This window comes from Suncus etruscus, chromosome 2, assembly GCF_024139225.1.
Source record: "Suncus etruscus isolate mSunEtr1 chromosome 2, mSunEtr1.pri.cur, whole genome shotgun sequence".
In the NCBI taxonomy this organism is placed as follows: domain Eukaryota; kingdom Metazoa; phylum Chordata; class Mammalia; order Eulipotyphla; family Soricidae; genus Suncus; species Suncus etruscus.
In genome coordinates this window covers 65,136,241-65,160,951 of record NC_064849.1, presented here as the reverse complement: position 1 = coordinate 65,160,951, position 24,711 = coordinate 65,136,241, and the positions used below count along the sequence as shown (strand labels likewise).

The following is a 24,711-nucleotide window of genomic DNA, read 5'->3' as shown; positions in this document are numbered from 1 at the left end:
ATAATAAAACATGGGTCTCTATCTCTGGTTTCTCGTCTTTGGCATACCAATTAAATATCTGGCAGTTGGGGAACCCTTCATTCCTCAGAAATGGTGACCAGTCACCAGAAAGACCAAGCATGTGATTAAATGGTTAGATCTCTGAGTTTAATCCCCCAATCTCCAAGAAAGGTAAAGTAGCTATAGATTGTGTTCAATCGTCAAAATAAGTAATTTACTAATTGTGCCACACAATAAAACCAGCATAGAAGCATCTAAACAGAGAATTCAGGAGTTTTTAGAATGATGAGCACATCCCAAAGAGGGATGAAAATGGGAACCACTACCCCAGCCTTGCTTTCTGTAACTCTTCCGTTTTTTTAGTCACTGAGTTACAACCTTTAATAAAATTGGTAACCCTTTTAACTGTGAGTAAAAAAAAAATGTTAGTATATAAACTTGTGAATGTCAACGAAGTGTTTTTCTAACTTTCATAAATCATTCTAGCAAATTACTGAACCAGAGAAGAGGTTCATGAAAGCCATTGGTTTATAGCCAGTTGATCAGATTTCTGGTGAATCCCAGGACCTGTGAATGGTATCTGAAGAAGGGGCAGATATTGTGGGACTGAGTCTTGCATTTGTGAGTCCGCATTGACTCTGAGAAATTCATGTCAGACTTAATTTAGTAATATTAATTGACATTCAAATTAGTTACTGGTGTAGGAAAATCATACACACAGTATGATTTTTTTCACTCTTCCCAAAACGATTAAGCCAATAATGTTTCCCAGAGATCTGTCTATTGGAAGAAATTGCCTTACCATTGTCTTTCAGATTCACTACTGAGACTGTAATATAGTAGGTACATTAAATTTACACCAACATATCTTGTTTACTTACTCAGAAACCAGAGCTAAGATATTGCAAGTTGAATATATACATGTACAAACACACATGCACTCATGTACACACATACATATCACAGTTGCTTCTAACAGAAAAATCTGACTATGTCAATATGCGACCCTAACACTTTTCTTATTAAATTCCAATGGCTCCCTTTGTCCTCTATATAAGCTATGCCTTATCATCCCATACCAACCAATATCCGGCTTTTGGTAAATCTTTAGCTTCATCTCTACTTCTTTCCTGCCTCCGACTTAATGTTAAAAAAAAATGACTAAACTCTTTGCAATTTCTCCCTCTTCATGCTGTATCTCTACTTTTTTTTTTTTTGCTTGACTTCTGATATTCATCCTCTAAAGAATTCATTCATCCTCTAAAGAATTAGCTTAGGGAAAAAAAAAAAAGGTGGGCACAGAATGCTTAACTTATTGCTTTGCCTAATCAGAATCTACTTTGCCAAAAATACTAACAATGGTTTGGGCAAAGAAGCAAGATGAAACCCTTGAGATTTAGGAATAAAATGTGTCTAGAATGACACTGACAAAAAGTTAGACACTAAGTGGAGGGGGAGATCTTATAATCTAGTTTGAATCCATGGCCTCTGGGAGGCAGCTATCATGGATGAGTAGATATTGTATGAGATACATTTCTGAGAAAGAAAAAAGTGATTATAAATTTGTATATAAAGTTTGCTTGCAAAGCACTTTCAGCCTTGATATTTGCCTAAGATTTACTAAATTTTAAATGCTTAAGTAAGGGAATTGGATTTATGTAAATACACTAAGTTCATAGCATAGATTTGTGGAGATATGAGCAGACTCAGAATCCTAAATATCAGGAAAACACATCTGCCATGCAAACAAAACCTCATGTCATTCAAACACAGAAAAGTTCACTTTTTTCTCAAGGATGATTGCTTTTAAGTAAACATAGTAAGGCATGACTGAGAGCACAGGGGAGAGTGACTAAAGGTCCCTATGAGACTCCTGAAAAAAAAAATTTTGTAGCAATCTCATTTCAGTTTTTTATTCATTCAACAAGTATCTGTGGAAGAGTTATTAAATGCTAGGAACCTGCTGGAAGAGATTAGTGCAACATAAATGCTTAGAGTGAGTGAAATCAATGCTAGAATAGAGGAAAGGCCAAAAAAGATAAGATCCCATGGAGAAAACAAGGAGGCAGCTTTCAGAGAGTCAGAAAGGACCTACTTAAACACTGAAAATAAAAACAATTCCAGAAGAAGAAGCTAAAGCATGAATGCAGTTAGATCAAAACCGAGTAAATACAGTAAAAAACTAAGGGGACAGTCCCACAACAATTCAGAGGAACCACAGTAGTGTGGGTGTTTGAGGAACTCTAAAATTTACAAAGCCATTTCTCACCTTGACATATTGGTCATCTTACAACAGTTCTGTAAAGCAGATGTCTCTTATCCTAGGGGTCTCATGGACTAAATATTTGTTGAATATGTGTGAGGATGTGTCAGGATTTGGTTCTAGATCTAAAGAAAAATAAACATTACTGTGGGTTGCAACAGAAATGATTTCACAGAGAAATGATCCATGTCCAGAAATCTATGGAGGGGCTTGAGCAGCCGGCACCAGGTTCAGCTTTTGAGCATATTCCCAAGTTCGTGTTTCATGCCTGCTATGGGAGGGAGTACTTACCTGACTTGGAAGAGGCTTATGGGCACTGCTTATTGGAACTTGCTTTTCTTTCCAGAGGGTACCTGGGACCACATTAACCTAGAGAAAGACCACACAGAAACCACTATGTTTAAACTCCTGACTTGGACTTGGAGGGGATTCCAGACTATAACCCCCCTCTCCAGGAGGATCACCAGAAGTGCAGCCAGTAGCACCCTCAAATTTGCCAACAAAGTCGCCGTACTAACAGGGTCTACAAACGGGTGAGTGTAACTCTTTGGAGATCTGAAAATTATAGGTGTGTCTGGATTAGGTTTACCTCACTCTTAGCCCCACTCCACAAAGCAGAGCTGCTAGGTTTAAGCGTTGATATTTTATTTCTAAATGTGCTCCTAAGGAGAAACAATGAGGGATAAAAGAGAGAAGTTAGGACAGACTATATGAAGCCTCCTCCCATCCCACCCCAAACCACCTGGACTTAGATTGTCAGGTCCTCTAGGTATGAAAGATAAAAAGGGTAGCAGTTTTTTGCATAGGTGCCGCAAAAGTTGAGGAAATAGAAAAAAACAAAAAAAAAAAAACAAACAAAAAAAAAACAACATTGTCCTAAAGGTTGTCCTTATCCATGAAGCATCATGCCATAAGATCAACTATAGGCATCAGGCAGACTGATTTGTCTAACTCCAATGTCTCCAGGAAAAGTTCTCTTCATCACAGAGGCCACAGTCAGGCTTCAGTAATATGATCTTGGGTTTTACACTGATCCTATATCAATGTCAGAGAGTCATGAAACATTAGACACTCACCTAATGGATGGAGTGGCCAAGAAAACCACCCAGGAAGCAAGTCCTTGCTGTTCCCAAGTTGTCATCAGGGTTGCACAGGAGACCACCTGGGTGCAAGTCAGTGCCAAAGCAACTTTAAGTAAGGCCTGCCCTGATAGAAGGTCAATTCCTGATGATTGTGCAGAAACCATGACGGTTTCAAAAATGGGACCCAAGGTTCAGGAGTGAACAGTTCATGTCCAAGCAACTGAAGCCTAAGTCAAGTCACTATGACAAATGTTCAGGATGAAAGGTCCCACCGCAACACAAAAATTTCAGAGTTCCTACCTAAGATTACCCCATTTTATTGTGCTTATGCAAAAAGGAACAATGCCACATTGATAGTATTGGTGTATAAGGGGGCAATTATGACAGCTAAACAATTCCTATTAGCTGCTTCTGGCAAAAACACAGAACCCAAGAGATAGTTATATATTAGAAATTTCTACTAAACAAGTCCAAAAGAGGAGAAAACTACATCTATATAAGGAAGTACACAATAAAGAGTTATACATATTAAAGAAATACACCTAAAGAAATATAAGAAGAATAAAATGAAGAAAGAAATATAAGAAAAAAAAATATATATATATATATTCCCCCCCCCTTTAAGTCTCTTGAAATAGTGTGAGTGAGATAGAATCCAGAACACAGCTTTAGCTGGGAACGTGGTCTTGTGGCAGTCTGAAAAATGGCTTGCAGAAGTCACCAATGTCCTAGAGCTGAGGCTCTCTCAAAAGCCAAATTCAGTTGTGAGCAGCGGTCCATGGAGAAAAGAGGTAGGAGAGAAGTTGGGCAGGGAGAATGTTCCAGTTCCTGAAGAGTGAAGAACTGAGGGTAAAAAAGGGTTAGATGGGGGGAGTGGTGCGACGGTGTAGAGTGGTAAGGCAACTGCCTTGCTGGCATTAGCCTATGATAGACCGTGGTTCTATCCCCCAGTGTCCTATATGATCCCCCAAGCCAGGAGCTATTTCTGAGTGCATAGCCAGGAGTAACCCCTGAGCATCACCAAGTGTAGCCAAAAAAAAGGGGGGGTTGAATAGGGAGTGATAACAAATCTGGGGTGAGAGAAAGAAGTAAAACAATAGAAAAGAATTTCTAAAGTGGTAATCAGGGATGGGAATGAGGAAGGACTATATGCAACATAGATGTTATGTACAGTAATAGGCAGGCATTAGACTGACAAAGGTAACCATGCTTGTGCAAGAGAGAGAGAGGGGAGAGAGAGAGAAACAGAGAGAGAGAGACTGAGAGAGAGAAGATGGGTCAAAGAGCTTCAAAAAATAAAAATCTGGCAGGTCAATTAGAAAAGTTTTCCAATTCCTAGGAATCACAACTGGTGAGGGTAAACTTGGCAGAAAAAAAAACTTCATAGGTTAGATTGTGCATAGAACATTCTCAAAATAATAATTTTTCCAATTCTTTAATACTAAGTAATGTGGTAATGAGCACCATAAAAAGTCTATATCATGGAGTATTGTATTACAGGTCTAGAGCATCCAGGTTCTTTTCTTGTGGGCAATCTGAGAACAAAAACATTTTGACAGGAATGAAATTCAAACTAGCTTGAATTGAAAATAAGTTGTAAAAACATACTCATGAATGAGCCTTTAGTAAGACTCTATGGCATACAGATGCCTTCTCCAAAGATATATGTGGACAGATACATTAGATTATATTATCAGGCATAATCAAATAGAAAATGAATAGCTTAAGATATATAATATTTGTTAAGACATTATTGTAATGAGCACTGTCATAGGAGTCTAACAGAATAGCGAACTGGTAATGTAAAATCAAAGCATCCAATCTACTTATCAAAGGGCCTCTGTGAACAAACACATTAGAAAGTTATTATAAACGTATTAGTTTAAAGTTAAGACACTAAAACATTCTTCTAGTGAGGCACTGTAGTAGGAGTCCAAGGCTTCCAAACACATTCTGCAGCTGTTTTCTGTGGGTAAAAGCATTAGAACATTATTACAGGCACCTATAAAGGGCAGTTAGTTGAAAACTAATTTTATCTAATATACTTTAATTTAAGCAGCTGTATTCATTGCTATAGGTCTCTTTGAAGTATAAAAAAGAATATAAGCTGCTGGAGATTTTACAAATGAGTGGAGATTTCTGAAACTCTTGATCATCAAATTTAAACCAGCATTGTCTTGCTGCATTTTTACAATAGGCTATGCAATGACCTTTATACATTTCACCATAATGGTTCTAAACAGAGAATAAGTTGTATTCTTCAGTGTTGTTCTTAGAATCCATAACATACTGTGACAAGTCATGGTTTTCTAAAGGGAACCGCATGCAGGTCTGTAGGTTTTTCATTTGCTTGACATTGTAGGAAAAATTCTTCAGATGTATTAGAAGCACAGGTGGCAATTTTCAAATTTCTGTCATTCTTAAAGAATCCCACTGTGTGTTTCAGTGACTAAAATAAAGCCTATTATAGTCTCTCAGTTCATATTTTTTTGAAAAATAATTTAAGGCAATCTTGCAATGTGCATTTATCTGTAGATGTCAATAACAAAGATAAATGCATAAAAATCTCAAATGTCCAAGATTCTTCATGACAGGTGAGGCACTGGACTGAGAATTTGAAGTGACCTTGGAAAAGTATAACAATAATAGACTCATTAAGCTGCTTCTCTCAGCCTAAATGGTCAGCAGCTTTTAAGTCAACAAGATGATCATTATTTTATTTTTCTCTTTTTGTCTTTTCTGCCTATTAGCTTTATTCAGATCTTCATGAAGACCATTCATCATAAATAGAAGTAGCTCATGTGGATCTTGTTGACTGTTCCCTGAAAATTGGTCATTTAGCTTCCCAATGGTTATCTTAAAGTTTTTTGGGTTGATATGTGCTGTGCTGTCCTATCTATGAGGCTTTCATAATTTTACCAAATTCTTCTGCCGCTTTGCATTTATGTCCCAATAGATTTAACCTGTTAATATCATCCTTGTAATTGTCCTGGTTAAAATGATTGGTCAAATTTCAAATATTACACAGGCATTGTAATATTGTGCTCATGTAACAAGTGTTTCCTAAATTATGAAGTCCAGTGAGAGCCATAGCAGTTCCTTATCTATCAAGGTTCTGGAGCCAGTCATTTCCAATCCCTGTTGTCTCTGCCTCAATGTGAGGTGTTGGTTGTTGTTCTGATTACCTACGAAGGTTGCTGTGGTTTCCTACTCTCATCCTCTCAAGTAGTCTGTGTTGGGTCTGGGGGAGGCATGCAGTCTTTGGTTTTAAGTGTTCCTTTTCATGTATCAGTGTCTGGCTTTCATAGTTCGTGAAAATCCTGCTTCTGACAAGGCACAGTGGGACCCAAAGTTTCTTGGCAGGGTTGCCATCTGTAGAAACATAAGCATATCTCTTTCCTCAAATAAGGAGCAATCCTTATTCATTCATTATCCTTATTCATTCATTCATTATCAATTTTTACTCAAATAGGTGACTTAATTGTTTTTTGTACCTGTGTATCCTCTTGAAAGTGTATTCTTGCAGGTGTGTATGGCTCTCCTTGGGGTAAACTCAAGAAGTTTAGTGAAAATGGTGTTAAGGATATGGGGCCGGTGAGGTGGCACTAGAGGTAAGGTGTCTGCCTTGCAAGCGCTAGCCAAGGAATGGACCGAGTTTCAATCCCCGGGCGTCCCATATAGTCCCCCCCAAGCCAGGGGCGATTTCTGAGCGCATAGCCAGGAGTAACCCCTGAGCATCAAATGGGTGTGGCCAAAAAATGGTGTTAAGGATAAAAGGTTCATTGATCACATGCCCCTTTTCCTGTATTTTTTTTATTTTGTTTTTGTTTTTGAGCCACACCCAGCGGTGCTCAGGGGTTACTCCTAGCTGTCTGCTCAGAAATAGCTCCTGGCAGGCACGGGGGACCATATGGGACACCGGGATTTGAACCAACCACCTTTGGTCCTGGATTGGCTGCTTGCAAGGCAAACACCACTGTGCTATCTCTCCAGGCCCTTTTCCTGTATTTTAATATTTGAGTTTTGAGGGGTCTGTGAGCTCTTTCAACCATGCCTTGTCCTTGAGGGTTGTATGGAATCCCAGTGATGTGTTTCAAACCACCATTCATCCTGGATGGGCTGCATGTGAAGCAAATGCCCTATCACTGTGCTTTCTCTCCATTCAGTACCCTCTGTGGCTATTTTTAAACCATTGCCTGGTAGGGTATATTCATACAAACATTGTCATTTTCTGCCCAAAGAAATGGCCAGCAGAATAACACCCATATAGTGAACCAAATATGTCTGGAGAAACTTTATGTGAGCTGGATGTAAGACCACATCAACAAAATATTGGGGCCGGCGAGGTGACGCTAGAGGTAAGGTGTCTGCCTTGCAAGCGCTAGCCAAGGATCAGGACCACGGTTCGATCCCCCGGTGTCCCATATGGTCACCCCAAGCCAGGGGCAATTTCTGAGCGCTTAGCCAGGAATAACCCCTGAACACCAAACGGGTGTGACCCCAAAATAAAAAAATAAAAATAAAAATAAAAATAAAGGGGCCAGCGAGGTGGCGCTAGAGGTAAGGTGTCTGCCTTACAAGCGCTAGCCAAGGAAAGGAACACGGTTCGATCCCCCAGCATCCCATATGGTTCCCCCAAGCCAGGGGCAATTTCTGAGCGCGTAGCCAGGAGTAACCCCTGAGCATCTAACGGGTGTGGCCCAAAAAACAAAAAAAAAAAAATTAAAAATAAAAATAAAATAAAACAAAATATTGATGCATTGTGGGCGAGTTAGCCATACCCTGAGGTAAAATAGTCCCTTGGACTTGCCGCATTGGAGCTGTATTGTTGGGAGAAAGAACTGAAAATGTGAACTGCTTTCTGTTTTCAGGATGTATGGGATTGTTATTTAAAAAAAAAAAAACAGTCTTTCAATCAATTGCCACCACAAACTAGTCTTTCAGAATTCCTGCTGGGGAGGAGAGGCCAGTTTGCAATGGTCCCATGAGAAGTATGCTTGCATTAAATCTAATAAATCCATTAAAGCTAATAAATCCATTAAAAGTCACCAGCTGCTTAACTTCTTTTGAATGACAAAAACAGAAGAATTCTAGTCATAAAGTGATATTTCAATGTGTCCCAATTTAAACTGTTCCTTAATCAAGTTTTCTAGAACCTATAATTTTATAATGTTCATAGACCACTGGGAAATGTAAATGGGCACGTTAGATTTCCATTGGATAGAAATAGGTGCTAGACAATGGACCCCAGTGACCCCAATTAAAAAGGTGAAGACTGGTAAACTGGTAGGCTGGTAGACTGGGAAGGGGTTGGATGAAGAAGGTGATACCCCAACCCCCCATTATCTGTGCAAATCATACCCCCAAGAACTTCAAAGAAATTAAATCCATGTATAGTAGGAAAGTAGCTTTTGGTTCTTGGGACAAATGTATTTGGGGTGTCTTGTGCTTTGTCAGACAAAAGATGAAGACAAAGCACCATCTATTCCCTCTAGGCCATACAGTATGTCTTGCAAGACCCAACTATGGGGTCAGTGTTGTAAAGATATCACAAATAACTGCTCCTTAGTCAAGCATGACTTCAAACTTCTTTCCCTGAATTTCAAGGGTTAACATTGGGTGCTCTTCTTTTTTTTTTTTTTTTTTTTTTTTTTTTTTGGTTTTTGGGCCACACCTGGCATTGCTCAGGGGTTACTCCTGGCTGTCTGCTCAGAAATAGCTCCTGGCAGGCACGGGGGACCATATGGGACACCAGGATTCAAAGGGTGCTCTTCTTTAAGCTTAGATGTAAAGGCTATTAAAGGATTACTGGAGGCCTGGGGGGGTTGTGCTCCCAAAGTCTTCAAACCTGATGCTATGAGAGTAGCCAGGCATAGCATAAGAAAGTAATAAACTAGGGCCAGAGCAATGGCGCTGGGTGTAAGGCATCTGCCTTGCAAGCACTAGCCTAGGACTGACAGTGATTCGATCCCCCAGCATCCCATGTGGTTCCCCAAGCCAGAATCGATTTCTGAGCACATAGCCAGGAGTAACCCTTGAGCATCACCAGGTGTGGCTGGAGGAAAAAAAAAAAAAGAAAGTAATAAACTTTTTTTTTTGGGGGGGTCACACCCGGCAGTACTCAGGGGTTACTCCTGGCTATCTGCTCCTGGCAGGCACGGGGGACCATATGGGACACCGGGATTCGAACCAACCACCTTTTGTCCTGGATCGGCTGCTTGCAAGGCAAACGCCACTGTGCTATCTCTCTGGGCCCAAAAGTAATAAACTTTGAGCTACGTTCTCTCCTTTTTCAAAAGTCCAGTTAACATGGTCATTACCAGTATTATTATTTTTATAATTTTAATAATTATAATTATTTTTCAAGCATGATTAGAATCTATAATTCCTAGATGAACAGAAATACCACTAATAGCCAGACTCATTCTCTCCATTATCAAGCCTGAAGGGATTGGCCCAATTAAGCCAGATCTTAGTTCGTAAGGGCATTGGGCTGGTTTTATAGTCACAGTCTCAGGGCAGGAGATGCACAGACAAAGCTTCCTGTAGTAGCAGACTGTAATTAGTCTATGGATTATAGCTCCCTTGGCCCAGGCCAGGAAGCTGAATTATTGCCTAAAAAGTTCCTCAATTTTGTGGGGCCTGGGTTTGGCCCATTACCCATTTTTCCAAGACTTGATTAGGTCTCAACTTTGAGAGTGCAGGTCCAGGAAGACTCCTGCAGTCTCTGCCCAAATGTCCCAGTTTGCCACAATTAAAGCATCTGAACTGAACTTGTGGGTCTGGGGTTGGACTTTTTCCCCAGTTACTTGAGACATAGTAAGATGAGAAACAATCTCTGACCCAATGGAATCATTTGCCATACCTTGGACAAAGTTCAGGTGGTTTCCTTGGATGGGGAATATTGTTTTTCACCACTGTATCCTCTAGAAGTATAGTCATTGTCACATCCTTAAATCAAATAGGAACTAGATTCTTTATTCAAGGTGGAATTATCCACTTGAGTAACCACAAAATCACCCCAGTTGAATCACCAGTTGAAGATAGGGTCCCTGTTTGGGCACCAGGTGTAGTAGAAGTCTCCTGCCCTGATCCCAAAGGTGATTGGTGAACATGGGTCTGGAAGCAATGCTGACACAGGAAATTATCCACACAAGGTTATGGAGATAAAACAAGTTCAAAACTTCCACCACAAGCTCTCTGTAAACAGGCAAAGACATCAACATGCAGACAGACTAGCTGTGGAACCAACACTGAAAGTAGCCTCCCTTACCCAAGGGAAGAGTAGGACCACTCTCACGATTGGAGAACAGGCAGGAATAGGAGGCCAAATCAGAGGTATTTCCCACTCCAGGGGATAAGCACAAGTAAAGAAGAATTATCCTGAATAAAGTAAAAACTGGTTGCTACAACATTCAGTGGTTTCACAAAACTGAGACCATGAATCCCAGGTCATGGCCTTAAAAAACCAAAGCCTGGAAGAACTAAGGCCCTCTTGTCACAGTAATAAGTTAAGTAGAAGGGTAAGCCAAGTTCTAAGGGATACAGGATATCCCACATATGCACAGGCTGATGAGTGATGGATTTCTTTTTCTCTCTCCAGGTTTCTGATCATTCTTAAGGAAGGCTTAAGGTTAGAAGTTTCAGATTGGGAAGTACACTTTCCAATTGTCTCCTTTCTGCCCGTAGGATTGGTCTGGCCTGTGCCCGGCGTCTGGCCCAGGAAGGAGCCCACGTGGTAATTTGCAGTCGAAAGAAGGATAATGTGGACAAGGCTGTGGCCATGCTGCAGGGGGAAGGGCTGAGTGTGACTGGCACCGTGTGCCACGTGGGGAAAGCCGAGGACCGAGAACGGCTAGTGACTACGGTGAGGCACTGGAATTCTGTTGTGGACACTGAGGAGAGAAACCCTTAAGGCACTATTTGAATCGTTAGCTAGTGCCACCCATTCCCTGCCCAGGAGTCCACAGTGCCAAGAAAGGGGACACTGAGGAGGAGGAGGAGGAGGAGGAGGAGGAGGAGGAGGACATAGGGACAGTTCCAGGGTGGTGCTGAGGAGGAGGCCTGACCTTTACAACCACAGAAGCTCTGTGAAACCTCAGGCCAGCCCCTTCCAAAGGTTCTCCAAGAAGGGAAGGGAAGGACTTGGGAGAGGCTGTAGGAAAGAAAATTCTGATGTAATAGAGTTCTCAGGGAAAGGGAGCTTCAGGAGATAGTACAGATGTGAGCTGTTCTGGGAGTATTTAGGGAGAAACTCCACCTCTATTACCTGGCCCCTCAGAACCTGTTTCCAAAAACAGGACACCATCCCTCTCTCTGCAAGGCTCTCTCAGGTTTGCACTGGCGTTGCTCTTGGTCTTGACAAAAAAATCACCTTTTTTGTTTTGTTTTGTTTTGTTTTTAGGTCTGACCAGGTAACACTCATGGATTACCCCTGGCTATGTGCTCAGAAATCGATCATGGCTTGGGGAACCATATAGGACAGAGGGGGATCAAACCACGATCCTTCCTAGGCTAGTATGCGCAAGGCAGACGCCTTACTGCTTGCGCCACCACTCCGGCCCCCAAAATCACCTTTTGAACAGCAGATCTATGTGGGTCCCCAGACTCTGGATCTTGATTGTGCACTTCCCCCCACAGGCCCTGGAACACAACAAGGGTGTGAACTTCCTGGTGTGTGTGGCAGGTGTGAACCCTTTGGTTAGAAGTACTATGGGGACCAGTGAGCAGATCTGGGACAAGGTAAGTTGGGGGAACCAGTGTGGAGCAGGACTGCCAATTGAACTCTCTTTGTCCACTCCCACATGTTCCCCTCTTCCCTCACAAACTCATAGCCTTCTTTTAGGAATAGAAGTAGGACTGTCTAATGCAGTTCTAGACCCACATTCAGGATCCCTGGTTCGCAGAGAGTATACAGCCTCCACTCAAATAATTCCCCTAAGTGTGGCCCAAGGTAGGATAAGGCTCTCTTCCTTGCCCAGGGATATAATTACCATGGCTCTGTACCTGAAACACAATTGGTCTCACTGTCACGAATGCTTTAACTGAGTAATACTAACATGGTGGCCTGAACCAAGAAAAATGTGGGCGTTGGTTTCCAAGGTTAGATGTCCAAGATCAAGGCCTGGCAGTGATTTCTGATGAGTATCTTGAAACCTCCCTAAAAGAAGCTATTCTCAGCTTCATGAGCTGCAGGTGAGTTGCACTATCTTCTGGATGAAGTGTTCCTGTCCCTAGTATCACTTGACCTGTGCCTTCCTCTTCCCCTGCCCTCTCTCTGTGTGCAAGTTTTTGTGTGTTTTGCATGAGAGTGGGCACGTGTGTGGCCATCTGGATGTTTGTGCATAACTTCGTATATGCACATGTGTATCTACATGTATGTGACTAAGTGTGTGCGTGTGCGCACAAGTAAGGAGGTGCGTGAGTATTTGTGTGTACCTGAGAAGGTGTGTGAGTTTGTTTGTGTGTGAATGTGTGTGTCTAATTTCCCCCTTTCATTAGGCCAATGTTCATATTGGACTAGGCCCTTTCCTGTTGATCACATCCCCAAGCATCCTCTTTCTACCAGGTCACTTTCTGACATCCTGGGCTTAAGATGTAGCATATCAATTTGGGGGCACACAATCCATCCCACAAAACAAGAACTCCACAACTCAGCTGACAGATGCCCTCCCAACCAGCTAGGACCAATGCATAGAAAGAGCTCAATCTGAACCCCATAGACCTGCATCCTCAGGAGAGTCCACCCATGCCTGTCAGAGCAATACTTATCATACTCACCTATGTCAGGTGACATCACCCCTATGTTCTAATGAAAAGCCTTGTGTAGACAATGAGATCAATTTTGACTAATGTTCCTCTCCTGCCCATATGCTCTGATTCTAGATCCTGGAAGTGAATGTGAAGGCCCCGGCCCTGCTTCTGAAACAGCTGCTGCCTCACATGGAGAACAGAGGGTGAGAGTGAGAAGGGATTGGGGCGAGTCATTGGTGTCCATCATTGGATGGAATACTGAGTAAAGGGGAGGACTGACTGAGGCAACATAGATCTTTCTACTGGGAAGTCAGCTAAGGAGAGTCAGTAAAACCAGAACAGCAAAGAGTTTTTCCTCAAACTCTGGGTCAGAAATAACAGCCAGAGAATTCTGCCTGGGACGGTCTCCCTCTCAGTTGGAGAGTCCAGGACATCTGGAGCAGGACAAGAGACCACTGAGAACACCTCTGGGGCTGCAGAAGCTCAAGGCACAGAATTCTGATGCTAGCACACTCAGCTGTGCCTCTGATGGGAACAGCCAAGGTCATCATCCCGCTCTGCTTTTGTCTGTGGACTTTTTCCTAATCCTGTGGCCACTCTGCCACTCCCACTAGACAGTAGCCAACCAGAGCACATGCTTCTCTTAAGCTGCCCAGGGGGGCAGAGGCCCACTCCTTTCTAACCAGGAGTTGGGGCTGTGGCTGCTGTGGTGCTCTGCACTAACACTGGTGAATGGGACTTTCTCTGACATTCCTCCAGAGACCCATTTGATTTCCTGAGCAGGAGCCATCTGGCAGTACCCTGGAAATGTTTTGGCCTCTGGTTTGTCATCAGCAGAAATTGTCTGTTGTCTTGAAACTTTTCCTCAAAGGCTTCTAACGAACCATTCAAAAACCCAATTCAATTTTATTAAGTTGGGTTGGTCTTATATTTGTTCTAAAAAATAAGTCTCTGAGAAAATCCCAGTGCTGAAGGCCAGCGCTTCCTAGTTACCGTATATTCTGGCATATAAGATGACTGGGCATATAAGACAACCCCGACTTTTCCTATTAAAATATAGGGTTTGGGAGGCCAGAGTGGTGGTGCAAGCAATAAGGTATCTGCCTTGCACACGCTAGCCTAGGATGGACTGAAGTTCAATCCCCCGGCATCCCATATGATTCCCCAAGCCAGCAGTGATTTCTGAGTCTATAGCCGGGAGTAACCCCTGAGCATCACTGGATGTGGCCCAAAATAAAAACAAAAAATGGGGTTTGGGCTATATTCATCATATATGACTACCTCTTCTTTAGCACACACCAAATAGAAATTAAAATGTAAGAGAAAAAGAGTAGAATCCTCAAAGGTTAACAGTATATGTTTAATAAGGCTAAACTTTGGAGTGGCAACAATCATTGTACATTTGTCATTTGTAGTGAGTGACTATGATTGTTTAAATTGTGATCTGCATTGAGAGCAGGAAGAGGGGCGTCTCCAAGAGCAGCTGACTGGGGTGCTGTGATTAATAGGACAGCTAGAGGGAGACAGAGTGCCTCCTCTGTGTCGCATAAAAGCTGAACAGAGGACTGAGCACCGGAAAGCTGCATACCCAGTGGCTGGATGAGATAACTCGGTAACTCAGCTCCTCTGTGTGCCCTGAAAGATGAATCAGGACAAGCAGAGGACTGAGCGATCACGCCTGGCAGCTGAATAGGATGCATGAGTAAGAGGGAGGCAGATCACTTGTCCCTGAAGCTGGAGTAAGTTTCAGCATGCCGTACACGGGCACATAAGACAACTCCCAACTTTTAAGAAGTTTTTCATGAGTTAAATAGTCGTCTTATACACCAGAAAAGACGATAACTCTCTCATCCTTGCCCTCACTCCCTATTTAGAAAGGACAAATAAAGTTTCCTGCATCTCAAGTATGTGCTTTGCAGACAAATTTTTTTAGCTTCTCCAATACTGAATTTTTGGCTTCGCCATTGACTTCAGCAAGTACATTCTCAGTACCTGGCATAGGCTGGGCTGTTTCTAGCCCTGTGACTCTTTGTGAAGCACAAACTTCTTCCAGCCCTCATTCAAGCAGAGAATGTATAAATTTGGACCATATTTTTTGAAGGACAAACCTCTCAAACAATACCCTGGCTACCAGTAGTATTTGAAGAACCCACATGTAGTATAAGAAATGACTCAGAAACCAAAAACAGAGTGCCTTGGGGAAAGTGACCTGGGACAACCCGCCGCTGCCTCGATTTACCTCGTGGACCTGGAGAAGACCCCCCCCTTCTTCACAGGAGCCCCTTTTCCTGGGCGCCGCAGGATTGGCCGCAGCCGGTCGAGCTGCACCTGGTTTAAGATTGAAGGCATCTTGTCTTATTCAATATGAAGTTGTTCTGATAAAGGGAGAGACGTGGCAAAAGCTGGCTCCCTGTGTGTGACACCAGGTGGGGAAAATCCGCAAAAGTACACCGGCCCAGTGGGGCTCAGCTGTGAAAGACTGTGAGTGTGACCTGTCTATGTCTGTCTACTGTCCTCTTGCGTGAAACTCTTGCGAGTGGGGCAAAAAGAGCCTCCAGAAACCTCGCTCGCCCAGACGCCATTTTCAGGGAGGGACTTCAGAGCATAAAAACCGGCTAACCTTTGCAAAAGCTGGCTCCCTGTGTGTGACACCAGGCGGGGAAAATCCGCGAAAGTACACCGGCCCAGTGGGGCTCAGCTGTGAAAGACTGTGAGTGTGACCTGTCTATGTCTGTCTACTGTCCTCTTGCGTGAAACTCTTGCGAGTGGGGCAAAAAGAGGCTCAGAGGAGCACGGCCGCTCCGCTTCGCTACGCGGCCGTGCACTCTTTCTAAGGAAAGAACTCCATTGCAACAAGAAGGAAAAATCACACTAAGAATGGCGCTATATCACAGAAGCAAACATTTCTCTCTGGACTGTCTTCTCTGTTGCATGCTCGGGCCTAAGATTTGACCCAGTGTGAGGCTTCATCCACGGAGGACTCCCCTCCCTTAGAGGCAAGTCAGCCCATCCAGAAAGGGAGGAGCCAGAGGAGTGTGCTGCCTACATCATATAGACAATGAATACCACCACAACACGTAGAAAAACCCACAATACAAGTGTGACAATGGGGAAACAACGCAGGCCAGCATCAGACATAGAGAATGAAGATGACAATTCTGAGGACCAGATAATGACTGAACAACTAATCAACCTCTCAGATAAGGACTTTAGACTAGCAATATGGAAGGTGCTCAACAGACTCCAAGAAACCATGGATCGAGTTGAACAGAACACTAATAAGAACCAAGAAAATATGAAGGCAGAAATGACAAAACTCCAAACTGAAATAACATGTCAACTAACAGGACTGAAAAAGTCAGTAAACGAAGTGAATGACAAAATGGATAAGCTCTGGGACAGGGTATCAGAAGCTGAGAATAGACTTGGTGCTGTGGAAGATGAGATACATAACAATTCCATACAGCAGGAGAGATTGGACAAAAAACTTAAAGCAAATGAGCAGACAATGGAAAAATTAGTCAAAGAATGGGAACAGACGAAAATAGAAGTCTATGATAAGATCAACAGAAACAACTTAAGAATCATTGGAGTCCCAGAGACCCAGGAAGAAAATTTCCAGGAAGAATCAATGGTCAAGAACATCATTAAAGAGAAACTTCCAGAGCTAAAGAATATATGTGATCAAATCCTGCATGCCCGAAGAGTACCAACCAAAAGAGACCCCAGAAAAACCACCCCAAGACACATCCTAGTCACAATGACAAATCCCACAGATAGAGACAGAATTCTGAAAACAGCAAGATCAAAAGGGGAAATCATGTTCAAGCAAGCTTCCCTGAGATTTACAGCAGACCTGTCACCAGAAACGCTCAATGCCAGAAAGCAGTGGTGGGATATTGTGACAAGACTGAATGAAATGAATGCTTCACCCAGAATACTATACCCAGCAAAACTCACTTTCCGGTTTGATGGAAGAATACATGGTTTCACAGACAAAAAACAGCTCAGAAACTTCACAGACACAAAACCAGTCTTAAGAGAAAAACTGAAAGACCTAATCTAAGACAAGACTACCCAAAAGACACACCAAATTTTGAAATAAAGATGGCGTTAAATCCCAGGACAATTCTTTCTCTCAACGTCAATGGACTAAATGCACCAGTTAAGAGACACAGAGTGGCTAAATGGATCAAAAAACTCAATCCAACCTTCTGCTGCCTACAAGAAACGCACCTGAATAGTCAGAACAAACATAGACTCAAAATAAAAGGCTGGAGAAAAGTTATCCAAGCAAACAACACCCATAAAAAAGCTGGAGTGGCCATACTAATATCAGATAATGCAAACTTTATACTCAGGAAGGTTGTAAGGGACAAAGACGGACATTTTATATTAATCAAGGGGTACGTAGAGCAGGAAGAATTCACTCTCCTAAACATATATGCACCGAATGAGGGGCCAGCAAAATATTTAATACAACTGTTGACAAATCTGAAAAATAATATCAACAACAACACAATAATTGTGGGGGACCTTAACACGGCTTTGTCAACACTGGACAGGTCAACCAGACTGAAACCCAACAAGAATATACTAGACCTGAGGAGAGAAATGGAAGAAAGAGGCCTAGTGGATATATATAGGACACTCCATCCCCAGAAACCTGGATACACATTCTTCTCCAATGTACATGGGACATTCTCCAGGATAGACTACATGCTGGCACATAAAACATACCTCCATAAGATCAAGAGGATAGAAATTTTGCAGGCTACCTTCGCTGACCACAAGGCTCTGAAATTATTTGTTACCTCCAAAGGGACTCAGAAGAAACACTTTAACACCTGGAAGTTAAACAGCCTCATGCTCAATAACCAGTGGGTCCGAGATGAAATCAAGGAGGAAATAAAAAGGTTCCTGGAAACAAATGACAATAAAGACACAAACTCTCAGAACTTATGGGACACAGCAAAAGCAGTACTGAGAGGAAAATTTATAGCTTTGCAAGCACACATCAGGAAGGAAGAAGGAGCTTACCTGAGTAGCTTAATGACACAGCTAATAGAACTAGAAAATGCTCAACAAAAGGACCCAAGAATAGGAAGACAGAAGGAAATAACAAAGCTGAGAGCAGAAATCAACGAAGTGGAAACTCAAAAAACAATCCGAAAGATCAACGAAAGCAGAAGTTGGTTCTTTGAAAAAATAAACAAGATTGATAGACCACTGGCAAACCTAACAAAGAAAGAGAGAGAGAGAAACTTGATAACTCGTATCAGGAATGAAAAAGGAGAGATCACTACTGATATGACAGAGATTCAAAGGGTAATCAGAAACTACTTTGAAAAACTCTACGCCACTAAAAATGAGAACCTGGAAGAAATGGATAAATTCTTGGACTCTTATAATCTTCCACGGTTGAAGGAAGAGGATGTAGCATATCTAAACACCCCCATCACCATTGATGAAATTAAAACAGTAATCAAATGTCTGCCGAAAAACAAAAGCCCAGGTCCAGATGGATTCACTAATGAATTCTAACAAACTTTCCAAGAGGAACTACTGCCAATCTTGGCAAGACTCTTTCATGAAATTGAACAAACAAAAACACTTCCAAATAGCTTTTATGAAGCCAACATCACCTTGATACCTAAACCAGACAGAGACGCTACCAAAAAAGAAAATTACAGACCAATATCACTGATGAATGCAGATGCAAAGATCCTCAACAAAATCCTGGCAAATAGGATTCAATGCCTCGTTAAGAAGATCATCCACTACGATCAAGTAGGTTTCATCCCAGGAATGCAAGGCTGGTTTAACATCCGTAAATCTATCAACATAATACACAACATCAATAACAAGAAAAATAAAAACCACATGATCATATCAATAGATGCAGAGAAAGCATTTGATAAGGTCCAACACCCATTCTTGATCAAAACTCTCAGCAAGATGGGAATGGAGGGAACCTTTCTCAATATAGTGAAGGCCATCTACCACAAGCCAGTGGCAAATATTATCCTCAATGGAGAAAAACTGAAAGCCTTCCCTCTAAATTCTGGCACAAGACAAGGCTGTCCTCTCTCACCACTCCTATTCAACATAGCACTGGAAGTACTTGCTATAGCGATTAGGCAAGAAAAGGATATCAAGGGAATCCAGATAGGAAAGGAAGAAGTCAAGCTCTCACTGTTTGCAGATGACATGATACTCTACTTAGAAAACCCTAAAGACTCTATCAAAAAGCTTCTAGAAACAATAGACTCATATAGCAAGGTGGCAGGCTACAAAATTAACACACAAAAATCAATGGCCTTTCTATATACCAATAGTAATAAGGATGAAATGGACATTAAGAAAACAACCCCATTCACAATAGTACCACACAAACTCAAATATCTTGGAATCAACTTGACTAAATATGTGAAGGACCTATACAAAGAAAACTATAAAACTCTGCTCCAAGAAATAAGAGAGGACACACGGAAATGGAAACACATACCCTGCTCATGGATTGGCAGGATTAACATCATCAAAATGGCAATACTCCCCAAGGCATTATACAGATTTAATGCCATCCCTCTAAAGATACCCATGACATTCTTCAAAGAAGTGGATCAGACACTTTTGAAATTCATTTGGAACAATAAACACCCTCGAATAGCTAAAGCAATCATTGGGAAAAAGAATATGGGAGGAATTACTTTTCCCAACTTTAAACTGTACTACAAAGCAACAGTTATCAAAACAGCATGGTATTGGAATAAGGATAGGTCCTCAGATCAGTGGAATAGGCTTGAATACTCAGAAAATGTTCCCCAGAGATACAACCATCTAATTTTTGATAAAGGAGCAGGAAATCCTAAATGGAGCAGGGAAAGCCTCTTCAACAAGTGGTGTTGGCACAATTGGATAGCCACTTGCAAAAAATTAAACTTAGACCCCCAGCTAACATCATGTACAAAGGTAAAATCCAAATGGATTAAAGACCTCGATATCAGCCCCAAAACCATAAGATATATAGAACAGCACATAGGCAAAACACTACAGGACATTACAGGCATCTTCAAGGAGGAAACTGCACTCTCCAAACAAGTGAAAGCAGAGATTAACAGATGGGAATATATTAAGCTGAGAAGCTTCTGCACCTCAAAGGAAATAGTGCCCAGGATACAAGAGCCACCCACTGAGTGGGAGAAACTATTCACCCAATACCCATCAGATAAGGGGCTAATCTCCAAAATATACAAGGCACTGACAGAACTTTACAAGAAAAAAACATCTAACCCCATCAAAAAATGGGGAGAAGAAATGAACAGACACTTTGACAAAGAAGAAATACAAATGGCCAAAAGACACATGAAAAAATGTTCCACATCACTAATCATCAGGGAGATGCAAATCAAAACAATGATGAGATACCACCTCACACCCCAGAGAATGGCACACATCACAAAGAATGAGAATAAACAGTGTTGGCGGGGATGTGGAGAGAAAGGAACTCTTATCCACTGCTGGTGGGAATGCTGTCTAGTTCAACCTTTATGGAAAGCGATATGGAGATTCCTCCAAAAACTGGAAATCGAGCTCCCATACGATCCAGCTATACCACTCCTAGGAATATACCCTAGGAACACAAAAATACAATACAAAAACCCCTTCCTTACACCTATATTCATTGCAGCTCTATTTACCATAGCAAGACTCTGGAAACAACCAAGATGCCCTTCAACAGACGAATGGCTAAAGAAACTGTGGTACATATACACAATGGAATATTATGCAGCTGTCAGGAGAGATGAAGTCATGAAATTTTCCTATACATGGATGTACATGGAATCTATTATGCTGAGTGAAATAAGTCAGAGAGAGAGAGAAAAACGCAGAATGGTCTCACTCATCTATGGGTTTTAAGAAAAATGAAAGACACCCTTGTAATAATAATTTTCAGACACAAAAGAGAAAAGAGCTGGAAGTTCCAGCTCACCTCAGGAAGCTCACCACAAAGAGTGATGAGTTTAGTTAGAGAAATAACTACATTTTGAACTGTCCTAATATTGAGAATGTATGAGGGAAATGTTGAGCCTGTTTAGGGTACAGGCGGGGGTTGGGTGGGGAGGAGGGAGATTTGGGACTTGGGTGATGGGAATGTTGCACTGGTGATGGGTGGTGTTCCTTTTATGACTGAAACCCAAACACAATCATGTATGTAATCAAGGTGTTTAAATAAAAAAAAATTAAAAAAAAAAAAAAAGAAACCAAAAACAAAAAAAAAAGAAGAAGAAATGGGAAGAAGAAATGGAACTCAGGCTTATGGATACCAGACAGCACTCCAGCCATTTGAACTATCTCCATAAATTGAGCCAAGTTTATTTAAATTTCACTTTCGTTATGTTTTTAAAAAGTCGAATATCAGTAATGTATGTAATACGAAAACCTTTTCGTATTGTCTTTAACAAGTCTCTTATATCGAATAATATTCTCTCTTGGCACTGAGTACATAAAACAGACTAAAACAGGAGGCCAGAGTGATAGCACAGTGGGTATGGTGTTTGCCTTACTTAGAGCCAAGCCAGGTTCAAGCTCAGTATCCAATATGGTCTCCCAAGCACCATCAGGAGTAACTCCTGATGCAGAACCAAGAGTAAACCCTGTGGACTGCCGGGTGTGGCCCAAAAACAAACAAAAATCAGACTAAAGCAGAGAATCTGGTTTGAATTGTGGATTAGGAATATGGTGTCACCCATTCAGCCTCTGCCTGAACCTCTGCTGGTAGGTACTCCTGGTACAAAACTAGCTGCACAAACAGAAAACTAGTAAAGGATGAATTTAGTCTGCAACTGGGAGTCAGAGATGAACCTAGCTCCAAGCTTGTCACTCACTACATATTCTTAGTAATTAACTCCTTGGATTTTCATTTTCTTACCTAGTAAATGGGTACAATAATGGAAGTGGAATAGAAGATGAACTGACATGATGAAAAATGTCAAGTATCAAGCAAAGTGCACATTATAAGACTATGCATATTTGCTATAGTTAATAATAAACATAATCTTCAAGTGAATATTACTAGAACACATTTTCACTACCATAATAGAAAAATAATATTGAAATTAATATTAATATTTATGATGTAAAATCATTATACAAGTCTAATTATGTTATCTTAAATAATGATATATGTATGGCAATAAGTTCTCATACTTTATAGTTACATATTAATATACTATTAAATTATCTTGATAATTGAGATTAATAATATATCTGATATATTGAGATTATGATATCAATACTATAATGATATTGATATTTTACTACTATTATTCTTAGTTGTAGGACCTGGACAAGTTAAAGACTTTTTTTTTCCACCTTTATAGACAAGGCAGGGGTTCATGAAAGAAACTCCATTTTAATTTGGACCCTGGAGGATTTCTAAGATTTGGGCAAGAATGCATGAGAGGGAAAATGGCTAAAAATGATAGAAGGCTCAAGGAGAGCCTCTTCAACAAGTGGTGTTGAGACAACTGGTAGCCACATGCAAAAAAGTAAACTCAGACCTCCATCTAACAGCATGCACAAAGGTCAAATCCAAATGGATTAAAGACCTTGATATCAGACTTGAAACCATAAGGTATATAGAATACACATAGGTAAAACACTCCATGACATTGAGACTAAAGAAATCTTCAAGGAAGAAACAGCACTCTCCAGTCAAGTGGAAGCAGAAATAAACAGATGGGACTTGACTATATTAAGCTGATAAACATCTGCACCTCGAAGGAAATAGTACCTAGGATACAAAAGCCACCCACAGAATGGGAGAAAGTATTCACACAATACCTAACAGATAAGGGACTAATATCTAAGATATACAAGGTACTGAACTTAACAAGAAAAAAAATCTAACCCCATCAAAAAATGGGGAGACAAAACGAACAATTTCTCAAAGAAGAAATACAAATGACTGGAGCCCGGAGGTGGCGCTAGAGGTAAGGTGCCTGCCTTGCCTGCGCTAGCCTAGGACGGACCGTGGTTCTATCCCCCGATGTCCCATATAGTCCCCCAAGCCAGGAGCGACTTCTGAGCGCATAGCCAGGAGTAACCCCGGAGCGTCACCGGATGTGGCCTAAAAACGAAAAAAAAAAAAAAAAAAAAAAAAAGAAATACAAATGGCCAAAAGGCATATGAAAAAATGCCCCACATCACTAATCATCAGGGAGATGCAAATCAAAACAACTATGAGGTACCATCTCATCCCACAGAGATTGGCGCACATCACAAAGGACAAGAACGAGCAATGCTGGTGGGGATGTGGAGAGAAAGGAACTCTTATTCACTGCTGGTGGGAATGCCGTCTAGTCCAGCCTTTATGGAAAACAATATTGAGATTCCTCAAAGAACTGGAAATTGGGGCCAGAGTGGTGGCGCAAGTGGTAAGGTGCCTGCCTTGCATGTGCTAATCTAGGATGGACTGCAGTTCAATCCTCCAGCATCTCATATGGACCCCAAGCGAGGAGCGATTTCTGAACGCAAAGCCAGGAGTAATCCTTTAGCGTCACCGGGTGTGCCACCCCAAAAAACAAACAAACTAGAAACTGAGCTGTTATATGATACAGCTATATCATTCCTAGAACACAAAAATACAATACAGAATGCTTTCCTCACACCTATATTCATTGCAGCGCTATTTACAATAGCAAGAAACTGGAAACAACCAAGATGCCCTTCAACAGACGAATGGCTAAAGAAACTGTGGTACATATACACAATGGAATATTATGCAACCATCTGGAGAGATGAAGTCATGAAATTTTCCTATACAAGGATGGCCATGGAAACTATTTTGTAGAGTGAAATAAGTCAGAGGGCAGAGATAAACCGGAATAGTGTCACTCATCTATTGTTTTTAAGAAAAATAAAAGACATTATTAAAATAATGCCGAGAGATAGTAGAGATGAGTGCTGGAAAGACAGGCTCACAGTATGAAGCTTACCACAAAGAGTGGTGACTGCAGTAAGAGAAATAACTACACTAACAACTATCATGACATGTTAATAAGAGAGAAGTAGAAAGCCTGTCTTGCAGGCAGGGGATGAAGGAGGAGGGAGTGAGGGGCATTGGTGGTGGAATGTTGCACTGGTGAGGGGGGGTGTCTTTTTATGACTGAAACCCAGCTACAAACATGTTTGTAATCATGGTGCTTAAATAGAGATATTATAAAAAAATTAAAAATAATAATAATGAAAAGTAAAACAAAGTCAAATTACTTCTTATACCTCAAATAATAATAATGATGATAATAATAACAATAATAGACACTCCTCCAAGGAATTCCAAGGGTTCAGAAAAAGCTTCCCAGAGCTAAACAAGGCCATACAGCTTCATTATTCTCTACACAATTAGTTTTCCTTGTTTTTATTTTTTATCCCAAGTTAAAATAATATGTGAAACCAACTTCGTGTCCTTTAGATATATCTTAATTAATTTCATAATTATATCTGCTTTTCCTCAAAGGATTTTGGAATGTTTTTCCTACATATTCTGTTCAGACTTCCAATGCTAATTTGGTACCATGCAAGTCTTAAAAAGGAAAACCATATCTTCCA

At 41.2% G+C, this 24,711-nt stretch overlaps 1 protein-coding gene across 1 annotated transcript in view; it reads left to right on the top strand.

Moving 5' to 3' along the window:
- Positions 1-2,659: 2,659 nt before the first annotated feature.
- Positions 2,660-24,711, top strand: part of LOC126001715 (dehydrogenase/reductase SDR family member 2, mitochondrial-like) — a 31,511-nt gene continuing 9,459 nt past the window's right edge. The window contains exons 1-4 of the mRNA XM_049768968.1: positions 2,660-2,796; positions 11,035-11,212; positions 11,986-12,087; positions 13,231-13,301. Coding sequence (XP_049624925.1) covers positions 2,660-2,796; positions 11,035-11,212; positions 11,986-12,087; positions 13,231-13,301 — 488 coding nt within the window. The remainder of the gene's footprint in view (positions 2,797-11,034; positions 11,213-11,985; positions 12,088-13,230; positions 13,302-24,711) is intronic.